The sequence below is a fragment of the Hippichthys cyanospilos genome, chromosome 15 (genome assembly GCF_059441005.1).
Source record: "Hippichthys cyanospilos isolate Australia breed blue-spotted pipefish chromosome 15, RoL_Hcya_1.0, whole genome shotgun sequence".
In the NCBI taxonomy this organism is placed as follows: Eukaryota; Metazoa; Chordata; class Actinopteri; order Syngnathiformes; family Syngnathidae; genus Hippichthys; species Hippichthys cyanospilos.
The window spans coordinates 10888596-10914448 of record NC_142383.1 but is presented as its reverse complement, the minus strand read 5'-3'; the positions used below and the strand labels follow the sequence as shown (position 1 = coordinate 10914448).

General features: G+C 37.7%; 2 protein-coding genes across 3 annotated transcripts in view; both read left to right on the top strand.

Moving 5' to 3' along the window:
- Positions 1-6988: 6988 nt before the first annotated feature.
- On the top strand, positions 6989-12842 carry LOC148411679 (transmembrane protein 230-like). 2 transcript variants are annotated; one of them, XM_088434098.1, is made up of 4 exons: positions 6989-7083; positions 7812-7925; positions 9028-9150; positions 11881-12842. In XM_088434098.1, exons 2-4 carry the CDS (start codon positions 7827-7829, stop codon positions 12019-12021), a joined length of 363 nt encoding a protein of 120 aa, XP_088290224.1. In that variant the 5' UTR covers positions 6989-7083; positions 7812-7826; the 3' UTR covers positions 12022-12842. The 2 variants fall into 2 exon arrangements, with proteins under 2 accessions (XP_088290224.1, XP_088290225.1); XM_088434099.1 differs by lacking the exon at positions 11881-12842 and adding an exon at positions 9936-11871.
- Positions 12843-13639: 797 nt separating this feature from the next.
- igsf9a (immunoglobulin superfamily, member 9a) overlaps positions 13640-25853 on the top strand; it is a 45207-nt gene continuing 32993 nt past the window's right edge. Inside the window, exons 1-3 of the mRNA XM_088435829.1 lie at positions 13640-13771; positions 21755-21849; positions 22226-22426. Of these exons, the coding sequence (XP_088291955.1) occupies positions 21789-21849; positions 22226-22426 (262 nt within the window). The 5' untranslated portion in view covers positions 13640-13771; positions 21755-21788. The remainder of the gene's footprint in view (positions 13772-21754; positions 21850-22225; positions 22427-25853) is intronic.

Below are 25853 nucleotides of genomic sequence, written 5' to 3'. Positions count from 1 at the left end.
GGCTTCCACAATTAATAATTTCAAGAACTCGTACGTAAACTTGACTTCACTCTTGCATATGTCCCTACAGAAAAAAAAGTACAGTACCAGTATTTTTAAAACATTCCTAAGACGTGTAAAGAAATCGTTAAGAGGAGACCACTACTATAATCCACTAGCAGATGCTTTTCTCACTTAGTCTCACTCGACTGGCGATCTGCGACATCACAGGGCAAGATAAATGGCGGTGAGGCAAGACGAATGAGAGAGCGTTGGAGATAAGGCAGGCGGATGGCAGAGTCATGCTTGTCACATGTTTGTGCACATCAAAGGAATTTGCTCACTGAGCATCCCACCAAGCGCTTGAACAAAATTCTCCCACATAAACACTTGATGCTAGGATTTCCGTCTTTGTTGCCGAAGGGCAAAAACAGGAAGTGAACTGATGCACTATTTTGTATTGTTTCTGAGGAAGATCGAAAATCAGGGATATTTAAGATAATGGGATTTTATAGCATCGAAAAACAAGTTACAGAAGATATTGTCAGCCTCTGAAAGGTTTATTTCTTGACTCCATCTTTAAAAAGTATTATTTGACTGTGGTCTGCAAGTGTGAGTCTACATTGCACTCAACAGTTTAAGTTTTGCCTCCGCCATAAATGCAATGTATTCAGCTAAGACTGCAGCCTCAGCGAATTAATGAAAGCAGCAAAGATGACAAAGTCTGGAATGGTCAGATAGAAGATTTTTTTTTAAATGTTTATTTCGAATTATTTGCTGATTGACAAAGGAAAACAGCACCATTCCTCCTGACAGTATCACTCAATTTTTGTTTCACTGTGGTTATTTCAAATGCATTGCACTGCATCACACTGTTAAATTATATATTTGACAAAATAATAAAAAAGAGAAAATATTGGAGTGTCCTCTCTGCATAATGAAGGCCAAATTTGAACCTTTGACCTATAATTCTATCCGTAATTATGACCGCTTATAATCACCTACTAATGCGTTTATGGGATATGTTCCAATTTTTGAGGGCACTGTATGAGAGGCCAAAGTGGATGCATAAGACCCATATAAAGTCAGTGCCTCAAGGTGAGAGAATGCAACTCTTGCCATCCGGGAGTCATAAAATTTCTGGCACATGACTTTCCATTTCACGTTTCATTCACGCTCATGTTTAATACAGCAGAAATGCAACGGGAGCAAAGTGACAGAATTGATCAATGGTAAAATTACTTTTTAATCTTTTGTAGTTAGTGGCCTTTTTTTTTGGGGGGGGGGGGTGAGAGAGAGATTATATTAACGTATAGAAATGTTTTAATTTTTAATTTAAAATCACATACAGGTTTTTTTTTTTTTTTATTCCATGCCATACGTGTCATACTAGCTGTTATAATGTAATATAATGCACATTACTAAGCTAAAACACTTTTCATTTCAGTGGAATGGGAAAATTCAGATATGGGGCTTGTTTTCCCGGTCATTTTGCTACTCATATTCAGTAAATGATCTAATAGATAGGTAAGTTGGTAGACAGGTAGCTAGGTAGAAAGCTAGTTTGGAAAGGTGGCATATCATAGAAACGTTATCCATGCTAGAAGAATATTAAACCGTTGATGTAACGTGTTGGAGTGCCAAAGTGCTTATTTATATAACATGGTGACTTCATGAACGTTATAATGGGCCTCAGGAGAGTGCAGAATGGCAACAAAGCTGAAAAAAGTCCTCTTTTGGATAAGTACCTTAATTTACCTCCTGCACTTAAATTCAGATTCATGCATTTTTCATTAAGATTCAAAGATTTCATATCTTCCAAACAAAAGCTCTGTGTCTCGCTGATAGCCTAATAATCTATGCTCTGAATCGCAATGTGGCCGATCTTGTGCCTAATTAATCAACTGCAGTTTAATGGACTAGAAACGATTCTGAAGACATCAGGGTTCCTTTTGCCACCTATGATGTTCTATAGTGTGTTTATAAGCAGTATTGTATACTGCGTTAGATCTTTGCGGTCAAATTATACAGTAACAAAATATGAATACGGTAGTCCTAAACAAACAAACATCTGCTTGTTTTCCCTTGGTGAATATTGACTTTGCTTCAAATATCTCATGAATTATTCAGTTACACTCTAGGCAGATCAAGTTTTGGGGAGATTTTTCTGATTTAGCAACACTAAAGAAATAATAACATCATTCACAATGTTGAATTATTACAGTGCTGCATTATAATCCTATATTCATGGTCCAATGAAGTCTTCCATTTTATTTTATTTTATTTTTTTACACACACACACACACACACACACACACACACACCCTCTGCCAACTAAAGTGTGATGAATTGCTTCATATTTGAGGTCCGTTTGAGGAATGCGGCTCTCTCCGCGGGAGGAAGTCCTTGCCTTGGGTCATAATTCAACTCTGCAATGATTGTAATCATTAAGTTTCATCAACCTTGAACATTTGCCTCTTTTGTCCACTTCTGTAGCGCAATGCGTACTTTGAGCCATCCATCCATCCATCCATTTCCTATACTGTGTATCATTTTCAGGGTTATCACAGTAAACTCTTGGTGATATGCGGACGATTTCCTGAACTGATCACCAGTTAGTTGATGACCTTCTCGCCCGTATTCCTTCACTGATCTCAGGAAATGTCCCAAAATGGCAAACGTGTCTTGACAAGCTAAATAAATTAATTAAGCTTTTGCATTTCAAACCTTGCTAAAATCATTTTCAATCATCATTAAAATGGTGCTCAGTTTGAGTTTAAAAAAAATGTTCTAATTACATTTTCAAATGAGGCTACAAAAAGCAGCATGCCTAATGTGTATTAGCAAGCCAAATATGACTTGACTTAAATGAGATAATTGTATTACATACTGAAGATGAATGCAGAAATTAATAGTATGGACTGATTGTGTAAATAGCCTGTAGTTGCATTCATAGTGTGCCCATGGGAGGAAGAAAAATTCAAATATTGTCAATGAGATACCACTATGCCAGGAATGTCAGAAGTGGGGTGGATGGAGGGAGAAGAAACAGTCTTACCTTCCTCATGGGGCACATGTCTCGCTGCTGCAACTTTCAGCTCTCCTGCGCTATCCTGTCCACCACTGACGGAGAAGAGTGTTTCTATCCTGCCATACTGCTGATGAGGGAACCTCTGTGGACAAACCCACCTGACCTAGCAAGCCCCGCCCCTTGCCTGCATGCTTCTTTTCTATACTGACCACATTTTGGCTGTATGTTTTTTGCACTCATCTGCCGTCCTGCGCATCTGTCTGTAAAGCTCATAGTGCAGAGGCTGTGCAAGGTGTAAAAACAACAACAACTATATATATATATATATATATATATATATATATATATATATATATATATATATATATATATATATATATATATATATATATATATATATATATATATATATATATATATATATATGCGGGGGTGGTTTTACGTGGTTTTATTTTTTGATTTGAGCTGAAAATGCAAAAACAACATGTTAAGCAATCTTGTAGAACTATAATATCTTTCATAATGGAACCCTGTATTCAGTAAATTGTCAAAGTACCTTATTATTGGTAGGATTACGCCAATGAGGAAGACATTTAAACCATAACTTTTCATATTTACAAACGTACATCTGTTTTCAAAACTAATTCGAGCACACTTCACACATTTGAAACCCATTGTTTTTAACTTATGAAGCTTGTCTTGGTAGGCAAGCCGAATTCAAGACAAAACCCACTAGACCGACCACTGAAAAGCCTCTGGGTTCGGTCTACACAAATATTGGACTGATCACTCAAAACAAATACAGTTACTTTAATTAATTCCTTCTTGTCAACTGCCTCCAAACAACTGGATTATGCTAGATAAACATGAAAAATTATGGTAATGTTAGATCAACTTAATATTTTGTGTTGTTAATCTAATGTACAACTGGTGGACAATAAACACATCTCATCGAAACAAATGAAGCGTTTATTTTAACATTTCCGGCTCATGAGGGCTTAACATTATGTTTTTTTGCTCAACGGCCACATATGGTTTTATTTGTTTTGAAATATCAAACCATTAAAACTGCGATAACTATTTTAAGTAACGAAACATAAAAACATTAAAGAGCTCGAACATTGGAAGTAGCATACACCATCATTGCCAGTGTTTAATTGCAAGGGCTGTAATGAAGCCAAACTGGATATATCAGTAATTAAAAACTATAAATATAGAGGAGAAATAAAACATAAAAGTATGTACTGTACTTCATTGCTCAGTCCAATATGGGGACACAACACAAATTTTAGTTTTTGGCAAGTGCACAGGTCAAAACCAGCTCATATTTTGCATATGAACATTTAATGATGCAATTGGCAAGTTGAGGCACTTTGCTGAAGGGTGAAGGTTTTATGGCCTCACATGAATTCTGTGCAAGTTTAAAGCAACATTTAAGAACTTTCATGTTTGACTGATTATGGTGGCACCACATGGACAAAATCGGTAGTGTTTTGAGTAATAGAAGACTACATTTCCAGTGAGGGCCAACACATAGTGCCGTGAAAGCCTGAGTGTCGGAAATATCACTACATTTAAACATTTTATTGACACATTTTATATAGTTAGATGCGTGTATTACCTGATTTATAACTGAAAACTAAAAAAAATAACACATTTTAAGACTTACTTTAGAATGGTACATAAAGTAAAGTATGATGGCGTGGTCCATATGCTAATATGTAATTTGTCATCGCTAGTAAGACAGTTCAAATGATTCGGGTGTACTAGACTGTGTTTTACTTTTTTTTTGTTCACCCACAACTATTGCTATGGTTTGCTACTGTGTTGAATTGGCTCACCTGTGAAGAGAAGGGAAATAGTAGTTTAGAGATCTTCACATGGATCTCAAGGTTATGGAACAAATGCTTCAATAGCTTCCAAAATTGCATTATTCTTCAGGCATCATCTCATACCTCATGTTCTCTTGCATTTGCCTAGTTTTTATATTGCGCTGATAATTATTTGGGAAAACCTTCTTAAGTTTTCTCTGCAGTAAAAATGCAAGCACACGAGACACCCCAAATCCATTTGTTGATGTGAATTGCATTGATAATTATTTGGGAAGACCTTCTTAAATTTTCTCTGCCGTAGAAATGCAAGCACACGAGGCACCCCAAATCCATTTGTTGGGGTGAATTGCATTTTGCTCTTATAAGCTTTGGTTGCTTAAATGTTAAATTATTCATGGTTAGTTAACTACTTGTGAGATTAGGCTTTTTAATTGTTGAACTGGTTGACTCCTAAATTGTAGTTGTGAGGATGAATGCCATTTTAGTATGATGAGATAATGAAGCGTATTATTTGGAAATAAACTGAGCTTTTTTTAAACTATATCTTAAAACAAGTTTAATTTTTTTTTTTTAATTACATAATCACATAAAGTCAAAATACATTTAAATAATTTCTTACCACTTTAGCCTCATGCATGTTTAGCAAACCAATTAACCAGTTTTTAAATCCCCAGAAACAATAACTTTGATCCCCTTGCTTTTTTACTTATTTCACTCAAATCACATTCATAAACCCTGCACTCGGAGACTCATGGAACAAGAAATTGCAAAGTGTTTAAATGTTGCGATATGGCAATCCTTCCATGATACACTATATGTGCCACTTTCCACTCAGGCGCCAGCTTCCAATTTAATGGAAGAATGGACTATACTTAAACAGTGAAGGTTCAGCTTGGTCAGCTGTAACTGCCCTCATGCCATTTCGGTAGGTCACCTTTCAAATGTTCAGTTCACAAAACCAAAAATTAGAGGCATTACCGCAGTTGTATCTATGCCAGCTCAAGCTAAAATATACTGCATGTGGAATTAACTGCTTGTGCCATCAGAGAATTATAACTCACCTTTGTATGTCCTTAGCTGCATTCCATTTAATGTACTGTATGGCAAGATCTAGAGTGATGCGTTTGTGCAAGAAATAGTAACTAATTATAAAGCTTCACAAGCAAGTCTATTTAATGAGAACATCTAAACAAAAACTGATTGCTGTCATGAGAGTTCTGTAATGACTGAGTGCACCTTGCCTTTTAATAGGTTGTTCTTGTCAAGTCAAGTGTATTTGTATAGCCCTGAATCACCGCAGTCTCAAAGGGCTTGACTTAATTTAGAAGGTAAAGGTATGCGTTTTCTGCATGTCAAATATTAGTCGTAATTACCTGGTGTTAGAGGAATTGTCATACTTTTAGGACACAGCTGCATGTCGCTTCTCTAAAGCAGTCTCATCATTCATCCATCCATTATCTGAACAATGTTATGCGGCTACCAAGAGAGAAAAAGAGAAAAATAACTCGAATTTTCAGAAAACTTGGTCCAGTTCATCAGCACTGGAGGCCTTGCGGTGGTGGTGGGGGAGGATGGCTATCGGATTAATCGTCAAATGGATTTACATATGAACAAATCACATTTGAAAAGATTACTTTTCTTTCATTAAAATCACCCCCTAAAACAAAATCAATGAATCATCAGTTAGGAAGAGCAAGGACAAAAAGTGTGCCCAAAGCATGCAATTATACGCCTGACTCAGTTACCAAACTTGAATAATTTCTCAGTGCTTGAAGCATTTTGGTTTCCTACATTTGTTTGAACTGGAGGCCACTGCAGATTTTGTTTATTTATTTTTTCCATAACATTATTTATTTGGTCATTTCTTTTTTATTTTTCAAGGAGGTACTGATGTGTGATTTAAAAATACAGATTTTATGAAAACAAACGGGGGTTTTGGATGATATAAATAAAACCTGTGGAAAACCAGTTTAAATGGAAGTCTGTATGTAAATCGTTCAATACATGCTTAGCATCACAAAAACTATTAGCATTCATGTTTTTCTAACAATGTATCTTCACGGTAGATAATGATTTCATCAATTTCTTCAGTATGTTTTTTTAACATCCAGAATCAACGCGCATATGCTTCTCGCGCATGCGCACTGGGACAATCAGGAAGTGGACCTCAATCTCAGGATTGTCAACATGGTGCTACAAATATAGCTGAGTATATGACGGCCCATGTACCGCAACTGAAAGGTATGAAAGAAAAACAAAAGTCAGTATGTCCAAATGTTGACAAATAAAAGTTATTTTTTTTAACTTACAAATTAGCGTTACTTAAAGTGATGGCGTAAATGTATCGTCAATTTCAAGGTATGAGTAATTATTTCCTAACTCAACGGTGATGATATAAGCATCTTTATGAGTATAAATTAAATTTCTGGTCGGTATGGCAAATCGTGTAACCATCAGAAAGTAAACGGAGACATTAAGTTCAAGGTGTGAGAGTGAAAAAGCACAACAATATTATAAAAGGCGAGCCCGTGTTTTTGTAATGAACTTTCAAAGTAAAATGTTTACTCTTTTTGAACTTTTTTTTTTTATCTAAGGTCCCTTTCGCCTCCCCCTTTTTTGTCTTGTCCCCCCAAACATTTTTTTTGCCAAAGTAGCACTCACACGTGTTGATGATTCTGCAAAAGGAGAACGTAACACAATTGATTAATTAAATAAAAATAATCCTAATGTTTTCCCATTATTTTGCACATGTAGAACTAGCTAATAAAAGACTCAACGAAAAAAAACTTAATTTAATGCATATTCGTTTTACTTTTAAAATAATGACCTTATCACATTTATCATCCATCAGTCACTGAAGAAAATAATATAATCCACACCTACACGCCTCATCTCAGTATACTCAACAAATAGTATGATCGTGAATAAATCAAAGTTGTTGTTAATTCTTTGTGTGCATTTCTCCATAGAATTTCTTCACCACAATGAAAGCAAGCAGAGGCAACACGGTTGATGCTGGCTTGTTCAACAAGGTCAAATACTCCCGTCTTGCAGCAGATGATGATGGATACATTGAATTACAGGTATTATTCTGAGCTGCATTTTTTTTTTTAATCTTCTCATCAATTATGACCTCTAGACATATTATATTTGTTGCTCCCTCTCAGTTTTACCGCCGTCTGTTTTTATTTGTTCTTTAAGTGGTCACGCATCATCTGAACTTGTATTTGCAAAAAAGAACCTGTGATTTTTGCCTACCGTAATCTAAATTCTTGCTTCACAAACCAACCACTCATTTGTCAACAGCTCACCAAAAAGTAGTCTAAAAGCAGAAATATAAAACATAGGGCAACAAGCTTCCCTTATTTTGTGCTCTCTTGCCTCCAGCCAGTTAATTGGCCTGTAATTATTATTTGTATGCTGAATCCAGCATTCACAGTGGTTTTACAACAATAATAGTGAATGATGCAAAATTGTACAATAGCATCACCATTATCAGCAAACGTGACTCAGTCAAAGAGCAGCATGTGATTAATTTGGTAAAAGTGAGGTATAATTTCCCCACTCAGTAAAATAGGCGCAATCATAGACAATAAAGCCACACTGATGTCATGGTACCACTAGAAGATCATGACCTACATAACATCAATTTAGGTTGCTTTCATTTCATATCTTTACCTTTTACAGCTCCTCGGGGCATATTTTCAGGGTTTCGAGGGATTTCTAAGATACGCTGTGTTCTAGTGCACCCGAGACCCTCAAAAAGACAAGTAGTAATTTCAAAAATTGGTGAGTGGATGTCGTGGAGCCCCAGTCGTAATTGCTTTGTGACTAACTGGCAATAAGTCATTTGCGTTTTTTTTTTTTTTTTGCACTGAGTTTAATAGGCTCCAGCTCTGAACATGTGTGGTTTTAAAAGCATTTATACGAGAGAATGACCACTTCTGATGGCAACCTATTCCATTTGCACTGAAATGCAGCTTCACCATGTTTACTTTAAAACCTGGGATTTTTCAAAACTCATCACCCTATTGCACTTTATATTCAATTAGCATTAGCCAAACCATTCAGTGATTTCTTATTTAGTAGAAAAAACGTTAAAATCATTTCTGACTGTGAGTCTTTCAGACTGGAGTAATTTGTTCTGATAAGTGTGTGATGCACTTGGATTTTTTCCCTGTATAGTTTAAGAAAAGTCCTCCAAAGGTCCCCTACAAGGCAATCGCACTGGCAATTTTCCTGTTTTTGGTTGGCTCCTTACTCATCATCTTTGGGGCCCTTCTCCTGTCAGGTACCATTGAGGTGGAGGTGAGTTCTATATTACCAGTCAAAAGTTTTGAAACATCTTTTAATTAGAGGTTTTATTCTTTGTTTAAAAGCGTCACGATTTGTAAATTAATCACTTATGTCATTAACATTGTGATGACATTTTAATGGGATTATATGGTAAAAAATATTTAGCAAACAGAATATTTTTATAAATTATAATTCCCCCCACATATTATTATGTGATATGTGTGTATTATGGATTTTTGCTGTATGATGTGGTGCTTGACTTTCAGTTCACAACTGTGAATTTTTCCAGTGGTCATATGTTGCTTTTTGAGAGAATTGAAGATGTTTCCAAACTTTTGACTAATACTGTAAAGCATGCTAAATTTTAATATTGACAGAAGCAAAAAAATCCAATCCTTTACTCTAAAAACAGTTGGTTGTATTGGCCAGAAAAAGAGTGATCCAATGTTTGGGTCCGTTTGACGCAACTTTCAGTTTTTGAGGTTTTGTACAAAACAACCTCTTTTGAAGGGTTGTTAGGGTAAAATAACCCAGAGAGTTGGGACAAATTCACCCATGTATTGGCTTGGTCCTTGATTGACCCATAATTGATTTAGTTTTAACTCATCTGTTTTTAGAATATTTGTTGTATGTGTAGAATAAAACATACGTGTATTTTGTTATTAATACTGTGCCCATTTGTACAGTATATTCATTGTTTTGACATGTTAGCAAATCACAGATTATTTTTCCTATTTATAAGGGTGGAGGTGCTGTCAGATTATTTTACTTTTTTTGCGTCTTTCTACTTTCTACAGCAGCACCTCATTTCCACGGACAGGCTGAGGAGATCATTCCTCCCCCATGCCATGAGGCTCTTCAACTCCACCCGGGGCAGTAAAAGCTCACATTAAACTCAAAACCTCATACTCTGCACTGCACTATTCACTTTATACAAGCACCTTAATTATACTTGCACTAGACTCCAACGATTCACACTATTCTGTTTACACTGTTAACAAGCACCTTAAGTATACTTCTGTACTGGACTTATGTGTATCTTGTGTATTTTATTTCTCATATTTTATATCTCGACTTGAGGATACTGCTGGAAATGTGAATTTCCCTACGGGGATGAATAAAGTATCTATCTATCTCTATCTATCTATCTCTATCTATGTTTTAGTGTGTATCGAAGCATCCATAGATGTCTGTAAAATGATCTATGTATGTTTTCTATCAATTATTATTTTTAATTTTAGTGTTAATTACAACGTTGTGATCCAAGAATTCAAACACGGTGGTAATTAAAATACTCCCACCACAGTTAATCCTGCTTCAAAAATAGATGTAATTAACAAGTTGCCTCTGTTTTATTGTCCTCCTGCCAGTTTTCGTCGATGTTCTTTTCTAGGCTACACAGTTTAGTGTATGTTAAAATATGAGTCTGATGTTTTATCCCCTAGGGTGCCAACCAATGTGGATCCCCCACTGTGCCTTCCACTTCCGAAATTCACATCTCTGTGTGGGAGATAACAGTCGGAACGTATCAAATTTGTAATTATCAGTAGGAGGTTCATGTGACTGTTTTCCAGGCTGCAGATTGTGTTTGCAGAAAATGTGCTCTGACATGGAGGCAAAGCCATTTAAAAAACACATCAGCAATATCTTTGAGTTTAGACAATGGATTATGGGAGAAAGTGTTTAGAGTTGACTGCAACCGAGGGCAAAAAAGGGGTAACGCAATAACATTAAATGTGACACAGGGTATTGCTTTACACTCAATTATGTTGACATGATAAATAATTTATTTTAATTTAGAACATTCGTGCTAATGGGGCGCTTTGGTGGCGCAGTGAATAGCACGCCCACGTGGGTTCACTCCAGGCATGGCAGGTGTATTGGAGATACATACTAAATTGTCCTTAGGTGTGATTGGGTGCTTGAATGGTTGTTCGTCTCTGTGTGCCCTGCAATTGGCTGTCCGCGGCCTACTATCCTTGTGAGGATAAGCGGCATTAGAAAATGGATGCCATTCATGCTAATCTATGCGCCAGCAACTATGACAAAAAAAAATCAACATCAAAACCCTAAAAGTCAAGCAAGACATACAGTTTTGGGGAAGAGTAGCAAAATAAGGCAGTAGTTTTTAAAGTTTCACACCTGATTTACAAAAAAAAACCAAGTAGTTTTAGTTGCATCTCAGCAATTCCAAAAGATGTATCATGTATCATTATTTATTTGTTGCCAAAAAAAAAGCACTTAATGACAATGCACATTTGTATGAAACTTGATAAAACAAAGGCATATAATGATTTGCAGTTGAGTCAAAATATAACAATTCAGCATTAAGTTGATTCATGTTCCAATTAATTATCTATTAACTTGAAAAGAGAGCTACTGTTCCTGTTGCGACGTTAAAAAAAACAAAAAAAACAAAGATTTGCTGATACCTGCAGAAACCTTGTTGGAAACTCATGTACCCCCTGATGTGTCTTCACCCAGCCCTAGGTGTACTCAAACCTCCATTTGAGAACCACTGAGCTGAGATTGCAGATGGTGAAAAACACTCAACTGCCTGTGGTTTGTCGTTTCACATTGTAAACACGAAACCAAAACCAAACCAGTTGTGCTAAGCCTCGCGGCTTACATTTTCTGGGCAAGCAGAAAAATGGCTATAAATGGAACCCGGCGGGCTACTCTGATCACCAACCACTGTGTTACTGAAGCATGGTCTGTTTTGTTTTCTTTGCAAATCCTCAGCACCCAGATCGCACCGTCCCTGTCATCATCATCGGGCTTCTTGTGTTCCTTCCTGGATTTTACCATTTGAGAATCGCCTACTACGCCGCCAAGGGATACCGAGGTTACTCCTTTGATGACATCCCAGATTTCGGTGATTGATTGGATTGACTCCCTTGCCAAATGCATATCCATAAAGTATTGCCTGCTGTTTTCAAGCTTGTAATGTTTAAGAGAAAAGTATTACGCAATTCAGAAGTGGCACTCCATGTTTATCCTGAGGTGGATTCCGCCAGATTTAAACTTAATCTCTATGGTTCTGTCTGCTTTGCTTTACAAGCTTGGAAAACTGTACTGAGAGTGAACAAAAGAGGAACAGCTTCTTGCCTGCATCACAGCAGCAACAATGTGCTGTATTAAAACGCGGCCTCTAGAAAGCGCAAAATCCAGGATAAATACTGAATGCATGTTTAGATGACTTGAAATACTTACTGTACTCATACTGCTGTTCTGTTTCTGCAAATCTAGATTGCACGCTGTTACACACAACTTGCTGGTGTAAAGGCAATTGTTGATTGTTCTTATTTTTTTATAATTCATTATTTTAATTGTGTAATTCAATTTACATTGTGCTATTTTTTGGAGACCACACAGTATCAAGTCAAATACAGGTTGGTAGGAATTCAGTGCCTTGCTTCAGGGTAACTTGACAGTAGCTACAAACAAAGAGGAGGGTCGCTCCAATATGTTTTTAGAATTTATGTTTTTGCCGAAAAAGTTCTGAAATTGTGATTGCCCTTTTGGTTGAGCAGCTGAATATACAAAGTATTTACACAATGCAAAGCTTCAATGTTTGAGCAAATTGTAATGTATTTTTATGATGCTGTTATATATAATACGTAGAGGATTATTTTTATGTATTTTACCTTGTATAACTGAAAAAGATTTGTTGGAAAGTTGTTTGATTAAAAAAATGAATCGACTAGAAACTGACACATCGTCGCGTCATCATTGGAAAGGGGAATTTGCGCCCCCTTGTGGAGATAATAAAATGGGTTCATTACATAGATTTAGCATACATATGACGTATACTATACAGTATCTGTATTATCTATATTATGCATCGATATCGTGTTTGTAAAAATAAGACAACGTTCAACAGTTTATTTCAAATGGCGCCTTTATTTTACTGTTTTATTAATTGCATTCCTGTGTTGATAGTCGATTTAATAGTTAAACTGCACAATCTTTCCCTGCGGGCCCATACAATTGTATGAAACGTCGACAGCAGCACTCAAATTTTTTGGAGAATCTCCTGCCTCTGAAGATGATGCAGCCCCCTCCCCCCTCCCTTTGTGCAGTGCAAGATCACCACTGGTAAGTGTACCAATACTTTTGCCCAGACAACGTGTGACACAACCCAGTTAGACCATGAGTGCAAGGGCAATGACACCCTCTTGTGGTGGCTACTATAGTGGACGCCATCCATCCAGGGGGATTTAATGCAAAAAAAAAAAAAAAAAACCTTTTTTTTTTTTTAATTACTCGTGCACACAAGCTAAGCGTATCCCTCTGGTTCGTCAATTGGACGTGCTTTGAATGAAAATGTAGACGAGGACTTTGGAATACTGGTAAAGGGGCGGCGTGCATGTCCGTAGGAGGAATTGAGGACAGAAGAGCAGCACTAATGTGGAAACCGCACCTGGATGTGAAACAGACACCTGTTACCTGCTCTTGTTCACCGCAGGTATCACGTTCCAACTGGTTTCTCAGAGCAACAAAAACCCAAGGCTGGATGCTCCTGATGACTCACTTCCACCTGGATTGAACAGAACACACGAAGGATACATTCATTAAAAAAAAAAAAAAAAAAGAAAAAAAAGGAAGAAGGCCGTCACTTATCAAACTGCAGGTACGTTTAAATGCCTGCGATCCCGGAGTATATTTGTTTTACGAAGTTTTCTCTGTTGTAAATGTTCACTTTTGTTATGTTTTTAAAGTTTGAAAAGTGCTTGGAAATCGGAAGGTATATATTCAAGACACCTGTATCGCTCGTTCTTTTCCTGTTATACGTTCACTTTCATTACTAACATACATGTACTCACATGCATATACTGCACAGAACTCAGTTACTACTCAGTAAAACACAAAGAGTACATATAAACGTGTTTGCCCTCTTTGTATTTCAATTTAATTGTTCTTTTACGTCAAAATATGCCTTTTGATTACATATACGGTGCAGGTAGTAAATGAGTGCTGCACGAGATGCTGAACCCGCTTGAAATACGTTCTTTAACAAAATGTACTCGAACAATGTGTAACCGGAAAAAGGATAAGTAATTGAGTAATTGTCCAGAGAAAAAAATTGTCCTTAATTGGACTGTCTCAACCATGTACAGTAATAACCTTTCTGTGCAGCTCTCTAAAAGCAGTTTTTAGTGATTGTGTTATAGGCTACCCTTCTTGTATTTGTTTTGGTTGTGAACAGTATAACTGGCGCATACTTAATTAAGCTTTCAGAAATATTTAAATTGTGTCGATATTAAAGAATCTCCAAAAGAGGAACAGTAGAGACAGTGCAATATGTTACAGTTAAAGTAAGTTGTAAGCTTGAGATTTCATAAGGAGCGTCTCAGGTTTTTCCCCCTCGAAGAACTTTTAATATGGGATTTTTAATCAGCACTGAAAATATTATCTGATATTGGGATAACTGACTTATTTTCAAGTGGCAGGAACTTAAAGTTGTGAGAGTGCTCACCGACATCTCTTGTCATTGCCCACAAAACTGCATTGAAAAGTTAATTAAAAAATTAATTAATCTTAATTAAAAATCTTAAATTCTATTTGGAGGCTAATTTGATTGTGTGTAGTTTCACTTGCAGTATTTACAATTAACATGAGTCAGTAGTCATAACAAAACTCGCAACATGAACACTGAGCAAAACAATTGATTGAAGCTTTTTAAATTTCAGTTTTATTCAAGCAGACATCTTTTCTATGCTCTAAAATTGGTGCATACTACCTTTTGCAAGTAAATCAATATAACGCAGTTGAGCAGTAAATTGCTTCATGTTCCAATGAATTTGCTCTTAAACCGAAAGGAAAAATCTGCTGACACTGCATTGGAAGCAGTCAATTCGATTTGCTGCTACCTGCAGAAACCCACACCCCCTGTAGTGTCTTCATGTACCCCCAGGGATACTCGTACTCGCTTTTGAAAATCGTCAGTATAGCGCAGTGGTGTCGGAAATATGGCCTGGGGACCAATTGCGGCCCACCATCTATACTTAAGTAGCCCTCACAATACACTTAAAATGACGTCTGCTACTTCCTTTTTTAAACTGTTGAACTTTTGTTCATATGTTGCAAATAAAATATTTGTACCTAAACTGGAAAAAAACCCCATTCTCTTCATGAATGAATTTTTACTCCTATTTAAAGTCTGTATGCTGCTTAGAAGCCAAAATGAATTAAGAGGCAGCAATTGCTTCAATGCCTGAGTTTGTTGTGTTTGATGAGTTAAAAAAAAAAAAGACAATTAGAGGATTATCAAATAGTGTTGATTCTGTTTTGGTTCCATCACATACAGGTTTTTTCTTTTTTTTCTCTTGTTTTCCTCGTTTCACTTTACTCAGGGGTTAATGTCCAATTGAACTTGCTGTCGGGAGCAGCCTTGAAAAAAGTCCAAAGTCAGTGAACAAACTGTGATTCATTTCCCCTTTAGAATACACTATAGTCACTGTTTAAATCAATACCTAGGACATTATTAAAGGACGTTTGTATGCTTTGACTCAAACAAGAACCGACAGTGGCGAGATTCATACTAGGGGAAATGGAATTTAATCAAAATACAAACGTAGGATCCCCTTTATTGCCACCACCACAGTTATAGGAGCCAGAACTGCTGATAGATGTTTCAGAACCACGATCAATCAGCTGGCCCTCCATTTCTCTCTTTATGTAGATTAAAAAGGCAACACTGGCGCTTTACTGCCGCTTGTCTGTCACCGGCCCTATTTGTTCCAGTTGATGAATCAACACGAGACAGGAGGCTTTCTTTTGCGTACCACATTCTCATTTATGATTCTTTGAGATGTTTTTCTTGTTGCTGTCACCCTGTTTATTTTTATGCATGTGTTAGTCAACATGGGCGTAAGAGCTTGTCGAAGCAAATGTCAAGGGAGCAGCTAGGCTACGTTGCCATGCCATGTGTTTCGCTTTGTCACATTGGTTTGTTTCACACCTATTAATTCTGATTTAATTATTTTCTTGCTACATAATGAATTTTCCTTACATCTTCTTGCTGTTTTTGGAAAATATCTTGTCTACCTGTAGCACGCACCCTAACATGCATCTTAAGATGTCTTAAGAAGGTATTCTGCAGGCTTACTCGATTCCCGTCCAATCAACTTCATTTTGATGAGTTATCAAGGGGCAGTCAACTAGAAAGGACTACATAATCAAGTCATCATTATGTGCTCAATAACAAAAGTCCCGGCTGCTTAATCATTGCAACAGACAGTCTCCATTTGGATCTATTTATGCAATTGTGAACACACTTCAAAATGTTTGTACAAAGGTGAATGCGGGGAAGATAGAAACATCAGCATTTCAAGTCAGACAGCGATAAACAGGTGCTTTACTGTGGATTTTCACCATTCACATTCATTTTGACTTTGTGAAAATGTTTGAATGTTGTGCTGCTTGTTGAACCATGGGAGTGTATGGGAAGACACTCTGCAGCTGTTGACAGCCTGTGTAATTGTTTCTCATCCTTTCAGACTGGGGCCCAGCCATGAAATGAAAACACTTATGAAAGCCTTCTTTTTTTCATATTTGCGAAATAACATATAGCACACAAAGTATATCGGTTGAGAGGAGGAGAAGGTTATCATCAGTCCGAGTTAATGAATGAATCTGTGTTAACCCACTGTTGTCACAGTGTTTCCGAATGCATAACCAAATTCACGTGTGAAGAAATTAGAATGAAAATGGCTACGCTACAAGATCAAAAATAAACATAGTCAGCTTTGATTGGCATTGCCGGAGATGTTTTAAGAAGGTAAAATGTTTTTCGTTGCTGTTTTTCTGATACTGCTATGTGGAATGTGTTCTCATGTTTTGGTTAACCCATTTCGATACTTGAGCGGGGGGTCAATATGAAACCACTCTCCGTATGGTACATTACGGTTATAATTAGCATCAGCAGTCACTCATCCATAAGGACTTGGGCTTTGAAATTGCAGTTTGAACAGAACAATTTCAGTCCCACTGCAGGCCAAATAACGATACATCACTGGCATTTCACTTTGCCTGTCTGCCTATGCGGTCTTGTTCTCTTTTATTTCAAGATATTGTTAAATGAATACCTTTCTACAATCCAATCAAAACCGAGCCTTGTGAAAAGGAAGGATTAGTTTGAAGTTGTTTTGATTTTATGGGGTAGCTAACAAAGACCAAACATTAAACAGGTTGTTACAAAACATTAGCACAGAGTTGTGGCAAGAATTATCAATGATTTTAATAAATGGTAGATAAGGGATGAAGAAGAAATACAAGATGAAGAAAAGTGTGAATTGGCGGCTGTACACATAGAAGACTTTTGTCTGTTAAACATAAAACACTGAGTAAAACATACAGTACATCTGTCATGCACTACAGATGTGTACTATCGGAGCATTCAAGGAGTACTTAGTACAATACGGGCATACAGCATTAGCGTGGTACCAATATAGTGTGTTTTGTTGGACGTCACTGAAAATTATGTGACGTTACAAATGTGCTGTATGTTCATTATAGTCCAATTCTTTGTATTTTTCAGACTTATATCCTGTAAAATGAAAATAAGCTTTATTCAAGTGTCTGGAAATGGTCAATACGTCAAAATCCGACTTTAAAGGATGCACAATGTGCACATCGAGACTTGTTGCATTTGATCTTATTATTTATTTACATGTCACCATGGCTTTAAATGATTATGTTGCGGTGCATCATAAATGGTGAGAGGCAGTTCGAGAAGGATTCCAGAAAGTTTGCAACCAGATTGTGATATATTTTTCACACTGACACCGTGGCAGCCTGCAATCAAGAAAATATGCCACACATCATTAATCTAACTTCAACTGCCTAATTCATATTTGACAAAAAGTGAGTTATTATTTTCCCAAAGATTTATGACTTACCCAACCTCCTCCAGTTGCTCTTGTTCTCGGAGGGACTACCTCTGCTGACAACTTTTTCACTTCTGCTGCAAAAAGCAAACTCTTTCATTTCCGCTATGTCTCGCAGAGTGGAATAAAAGTGTCCATCAACATCACGCTCACAAATTAAACATCATTGCTATGCATATTGGCTGTGTCAGAAAGTGTAGGAAAGTCTGTTCTCTTTAGGATTGTTATCAACTGATTCTATAGAGGTAGAGAGAAAAAAGGGTATGCTATCAGGCAAATTCACCTTCAATTTTTTGCTAAAATGACTTATGATATTTCAGCAAACTCTTGCCATGTGGAGAGTCTGTAACTGTGAGGGAAAAAAAACAACACCATTTCGCGGATTCATTTGTTTTATGGCAAGCCTGGAACAGTATTTTTTGACATCCAAACTTTTAATGGAGGATTTTTTTTTTTATTGTGGTGTTTACTTTTTCTTGTATAGTGTGGCTTGCTGCTTCAGCACTTGCCTGGTTTGAGTATCGTTCACTGGCCAGCGGTAAATAATATGGGTGTGCCACTATGCTGTGTTAATGCTGCTGAGGCACTTTCACAATCACCTTATCTTTGGTTCATGCAGTCATTTTTTTCTGTTATTATTGGAATTTTGTAGATTAGATCTCTAATGCTTCGAGATTTGATTGCCCTTTTCCACTGTGAAAACAGCCACAAGTCTGTTTGGATGACTTCCTTATTCATTATTTCATACTTGTACTTTTCTCATACCGATAAACTCTCGTCCCACATCCTCATGGACGAGACTACGTCACCCACACAGGTTATCCACATGGCCACCTTGCCTAAATGGAAAGTCTTGGCTGGCTACAGCACTTGGCAGAAGTTGTAGCAGGAAAATCCTGTAAAAAGTACATTCCATTTAAAATACAGTATGCTAGTCTTGTGTCTGACATTCACACCAACATTTGGCGTCTGTTTACATGGACAGGGTGACGGTTCAGTGGGTGGCATGTTTGCCACATAGTTATTTGAATCTCAGCTTCAGCACCCTGCATGGGGTTTGCATGTTCTCCCAGTACTTTTCTGACGCGTGTATACTAACTTCCTCCCACAAGCCCAAATTATGCATATTAAGTAAACTGAAAACTTGAAATTACCCATACGGAAGATGTCAAAGTGAGTTTTAAATAATTGCTAATGTATGTCTTGCGATTGACTCAAAGCCACTCCAGGGACGATCTTTTTTCTTCCTTTTTTTTGCCTTGCTATTGACTTAGAAGCACTCCAGGGACAATCTTTTTTTCTTTCTTTTTCTCTATTTTATGTGAAGAGGATCTAACCCGATGGCCTCGCCTGCTGTCAAGGCATCTTTGCACTGGTCACTTACTGCCTAATATGGCACAATGTGTTATTTTTAGCACTCGGCATTGAGTGCAAAATGTTGAGCCTGGAAGGGGGCTCCTCCCACCTGCGGATGCTTCTGAAGGTTTCTTATTTTCCCCAGTTGGTAGCTTTGTTCAGGGGATGCTGTTGTGTATTTATTTAGTTCTGTATGACTTCTTTTTCACCTGTGAAGCCCTTTGAGACTACTGTGAGTCAGGGTTATACAAATAGACTTGACTTGACTATTTTACCGAGTCATAAGTCGACCCATTTTTGTCTCATTGAACATGCATTCCTAAATCGGCAGAATTGACTACAAATTAATCACTTTATTTACACTTCAGACTAACATTACCTGTAAATGAATTACATAAGTATATGTGCCATCTGTGTTAAAACAAATTTACCATGGTTGATTTCCTTGAGGTTTCATCTGCCCATGACCCATGATCTTAGATCATCAACTGACATGAGTTTTACATTGTTCTTGTCCTAGTTGAGACTTTGGAGTCAGTCATATACTTGATGATGTCGAGGGAAATGACAAGGGTCCGTCAGGCAGTCATGTGTCAACGGCTGTCGTTCGGTATTTTCTCATCTGGTTATTTCCTTTTATGCTCAATGCTCTTTTGGAAGAACATTTTGCTCTTTTTCGGGTCACATAAGATGAGAGTAGCTCTGACAGTCAAAGCAAACATTGACGCTGCTACCCTTCTTTCAGGAAAGCTCTGAGGGATGGGCCACCTTTTACGTAGTATTTTGACTTTTCTCAACCTATGAAAGCAGATTCTTGCAGATGAACAGAACAATGTACTCAACTCATATGTTTTCAAAGTTACCTACAAATACGTATCATTAGCGTAAAACTACAAAAGTTCCTAGCTGTTTTTATATTACGGTCGTGACATGTCACTACATCAATAAAGTCAATTTGGCCCTAAGCTTGACAATCGCCATGGGACACTGGGTGGTGAAATCTACTGCAATGTGTGAAGTTGGCTTGGATTGATCTGCTAACTCAGCTGTTGAAAAACAACACAAGTATCAATTTAGGTCTTCTAAACATTGGCCACGAGCGTGTCACTCAGGATCTCTCTCTTTGCCCTTATTGCTTTGATGAAAAACCCAGCTGACATTATATCTGTTGGGTTACGGAACCTTTGCATTTGAATGCTATTGGCAGCATAAAGTCAATGCCCTTTTGTTCAAGCAAGGATTGGACTATATTAAACTTTGTGAAAAGGTTATTTTGTTTACCAGCTGTAGAATGACAATATTGTCAGCAAAGTGTCAATCCTATGGGAATCGCACTCGTCAGGGGAGGATGTCTCTTGATCTGAGATTATTCTTTGTGGGGCTTTGCTCTATATGACTTTCATTTACAAAGAGCTGTGACAATAGCTTAGTGGCTCGAACCTTTGCTTAGAGTTGGGTTAGAAAAATGCGGTGAAAGCCCTCTTATATTGTTTCTCATCGTTCTATCGCTGCCCTTCAAATGATGCGGGAAATGCCAGGGATCTTTGAGGGAAACGTCTTTCAAATACAAAGGATCTTGGGGGGAAAAAACTTTCAAACTCACTCGCTCGCTCGCTCGCTCACTCACTCACTCACTCACTCACTCACTCACTCACTCACTCACTCACTCACTCACTCACTCACTCACTCACTCACTCACTCAGAAACGATTTGCAAACTGTAGCTGTATCTCTATTGCCTTACATTGCCTGCATTACTTGCGATGCTTTGAAACAATGCACATGAACCGACTTCACTCAATCCCCTTCGGCTTTTGTGTTGAAGTGACAACGTTGTCACCCTCATACACATGCAGGTTGGATGTGAATAATTAATATATCACAGCTATACTCAAGTGCAAGTGCATACAATGCACACAAAGAAGTCCCAGTTGAACACTGGGAGTGGGAGTGTGAACTTAACTGTTGATGCTTTCGTATCAGGCACAAAGAGCTCAGCTTATCTTCATCTTTGAGTGCCGCATGGGCCAAATGCCTTCATTGATGCGCTCTAAATAAAACACTAAGATGCCATTATGCACATGACTCTCGGAAGATTTACATGACATTTATGACATTTACTTTCACAGGAAGATATAAGGCTGGGGTGCTTTCTGGCTACGGAGGCCACTATTCCCATTTGTGTAATGATATGGGATGAGGTCCAATCATTGAAAGCTATATAAAAAATCAAAACGTTCCTTCCCGGTGTCTGTAAAATCATGACAGAAATAGGACCTCAAGCTGTAGTGGTATTCCAGATGGCCGTTTTGCGTATCTGCTGCCAAGTTATTAATGTGAGTGTGACAATTGTGTGATTTTTGCCAACAGATTGAGGATGCTTCAGGTTGCTTGAACGACAGATATGGGGTCAAGAAGATCTTATTTGCAGACCCTGTCAGTGGTGACTCTTTTTGGCTTAGTCTGTGAGTACATTTGCAACTTTATGTCTGTGTTTTTTTTTTTTTTTTTTTTGCGGCTATTGAATACTGCGTATTTATATTTAGAAAGATTCCATCCTGAGACCCAGCCTATTCATTTATGTCCATTGTAGTGGATATTAAAAATTGGTCTACATCTTTTGACTTATTCAAGCTTCCCTACTACGTCCTAGTGTGCTCAATTGAGGATATCCTGGCCTTTCCAATGAAGTATCATGTGTTTGGGTGGAATGTTACTAATTTTGCTGTCTTGCTGTGACAAAATAGACACAACAGTGGACATGAATAAATAGGTTGGGTCTCTCGAGGTTTAAAGCATTAACATACTGCGCGTGTTAATTTACTTCTCATAACTCAACAGGGACTATTGATGGGGAAATGCCGGAAGTGCGTGGAAAGGTCAATGGCGAGGTGGAGTTGATTTGCAGTGTACGTCCATCCTACTCAGCGGATGTGTCATCTGGGTCCCCTCACGTGGTTGAATGGGTGCGACAAGGCCTCGACATCTCCGTATTGATCAAATTTGGATCCCACGCGCCCCGTGTTCATCCGCAATATGAGGGTGAGCAAATTTGCAGCTGAACTCTTCCATGTACAAAATGCCGTTCTTAGGCAAAAGACACAAGCGCACCTTCCTGGCATTTCAAAACCAAGCCTCTGTAGGAGCAACTTTTCTAAAAATCCTCCTTTCGGTGCAGCATCGTTTTTTGTGCCCACAGCCTTGAAAACAAAGAATGTCTTCTCCGGAGATTATCAATACACTGGGAGTACTTTTGTGTAGCTGTAGTTATCCGTTAAATTCACCAGCGATGAATGGACAAAAGAAAATCATGACTGCGTGTTTCAGATATGCCTTTTGTTTGAGTAGTTCTCTTTGCCACCTTGCTACATGAATTTCCTCTGAGCACATATTTGGATCCCTGTTGGAAAGTCTGTGTAAGTCCTGCTGTCAAAAGATTTCTAAAATGACAATAATTAAGATCTGTAATTAATTAATCAAAACAATCTCATTTCTATCTCGCCTGAAAAAAAACTGAGAAGAACCCTCATTCAGTTTTCTTTAAATAATTAAATTAGTTAATTTAGTTTGCGTTATTGTGGTAGATCAAAAATGGATGTACAACATTTCCAATGTTTAAATTTATCATCGGACCGGGGGGGCGCAAGGCAATGGTGGGTGGGTGGGTGGAGATGACTACAGGGAAAATGATTTGCATTTGACTTGTGTAATTCTGATAAAGTAAGGATTTGCATCTTTTTTTTTTCCAGGAACGTTGACCTTTAACCAGTAAAAATGCAGTAAAAAAAAGTAGTTAACAGTTTTTTTGGGGGGGGGTATTTCTTTATTGTGTTTTTTATTGTGTTAAAAAAGATACCGTTTTATATAAACAATATTTATAGATAACAATCTTATTTATGGTCAGCGTGGCAAGTGGAGTGTGCGAACTTTTGTTTTTCCTTGAGGGGGCTTTGCAAAATATAACTGAGAAGCTCTGGCTCAAACAGATTTAATGCAACAAATATACAAGAACTCACAACTCCCGTCTACGCATAAACACATATACGCCCTTGCAAATTCCCTTCTCTCTCACACAAACGCACACATTCCCACACACACACTGCGCAGCATGGCACAGAAATGTACCCTTGAGCAATATAAAATACTTAACCCCCAATTGCTCCTGTTGCTGTGTTTTTGGTAAGTTAATGAGGAGAGGGTGTCCAAGTGCCTTTTGAGTACCTCAAAGGCAGATAGCAAAACTCTATTCACCAGATGTTCTCTTACTCCATATGTACTATGATGAGTCCAGCCCTTGTTAGAGTGACAAGGCTGGAACTTCAGACAGCCTAGCTGCCAAGTCACTGGCTAAGAGTCTCACAGTGATTGCAGTTATTATGGTAATTAGCTCCACTCTGTCCTAACAGTGGAGTGTGCAGTTGTGCAGAACGCCTCACTCACGGACACATTTAAACATTTGATACCATCATAATACTGTTCTCGTTAGAATCAGTGTTCATGAAAATTTGGCAGATTAATGTAACTCCGAGGTCTTATTGTAAGTGGCCAAACAATTGCTCACATAGCAGTTGCACACTTATCATACCAATCGATTCTTTGACTCACTCACTACCGTTGTTGGTTATAGATGTCAAATATCCATTTTTACTTAGCTGGCAGTGAATCAGTCAATTTCAAGCCATACAGATGGGTTTAAAATAACCCAAAAATGGATCAAAAAGATTTGACCCAATACTTGGGTCTGCAAATATCTGCTTTGTTTTGGGTCATTGGGTCATTTTATACAAAAAAGCAACCCAAAACGTTTGGTCAAAAACACCCCAATTGGTCCTTTTTTGACTCACAAATTGAGTCATTTTTAACCCAACTGGTTTTTGAGTGCACTGTATATTTGTTAAACAGCACACAGCCAGCTTGCTAGCTGAAACATGTTGCTAAGTGAAGGCCTACCATCTGCAAAATTAAAGCGAGCATCAGGCAAAAAGTGCCATTAAGTTCACAGATTTTGTTGACTGCATGAGCATTGTTTGCCAGTCTATAACAAAAATGCTAGATATTTATTTATTTTTATTACTAGAAACAATTATTACTATAGCGGCCAGCATCTTCCGCCACACTTAACGGACTGCCAAAAAAAAGATTAATCGATGAGATACTCAGGTTTATATTTGTATTCTATAGTTGAATTGTAGCTTGGTCTTCCTAAGTGTTTTCCCTGAGGTCTGGAGATTTATTGTTTTTGTATGCCACTGCTGCTCAACACATATGGAAGCGATGTTTTCCATCTTCGTGATAAGACTGAAATATTTTCCATGCTGGTGCGACATGAGTGTATTCGCTGTGTCTGTCAACACCTTTGAGGAAACGAAGAGAAAGCGTTGGGTGGCACATTTAAATGTCAGATAGAGATTTCCCGAGGGAATGTTGGAATGAGTCAAAATGATATGCTTTTGCAATCTCGGTGTGGTTTTTGTAACGGGTGTTTTTAAATACCATGGAGTAAACTGCTCAGGTTTAAAAAAATATATAATAAATGCTGTATTCGAAGTTATTGTTATTTGAAATTACTACATCAGCATGACATTAATTTAAAAGAAATTGCGACCCTAGTGAAGATAAGCTGCTATGCAAAATGGATGGATGAGTGCATAGGCTGCACCAAAACAACAATAGGGGAATTTTGTGTTTGTCCAAGGATCAGCTCCTTTCTCATCCGAGTGAGATGCCGCTCCCTCACTTTACTTGACCAGGAAATATGACACGGTCATTTACATAGCAATAAAATCAGCATGGACTTTGACTGATAAATCACTGAACGTGGGGGTGCAGCTGAATTCAGTTCCAGCCAAGGCCAGTAAAGGACAGTCACCCTTTTTTGGCTCTCTGAGGACAATCCATCAAAAATACTTTGAGGTCACATTTTATATCCGTAGATGTTACAGTGTCAGATAAAGCTGGGAAACATGCGGTTACTCAGGACCCCCTAAATTTCTTTAACCTTTGTCTTGTAATTTACTTTGCAACGCTCGTCTACCGCTGCACCAGCCGTAAATCATCCAGAAAAAAAAACAAGAAAAAAAACAGTAAACTTATCTCCCTGGGCTCCAGTGACTACAAAAACGACTCTCCTGTAGCCACACAAAAGGTTTGAAAGGGTTGCTTTGTAATCTGCTGCTTCACACAGCCACTTGTCTGTGGGAGTAACAGGTGCATCATGGGAAACTGACGCTTTAAACAACAACAAGTGTGGATTTCACCTCAGGTCATGTACTCATGTGTCGTAAGGGGTTTGGCCTGGGGATCCACTGTGCAACTGTTTTATTTATTTATTTATTTATTTATTTATTTATTTATTTATTACGTCGCCTCATAATAAATACATAAATAAATGGCTGGTATTGCTTTTCATCACGTCCATTATTAATCTTTGTGTTAGCTATTTAAACCTGCCAGTGAGTAGGATTACACA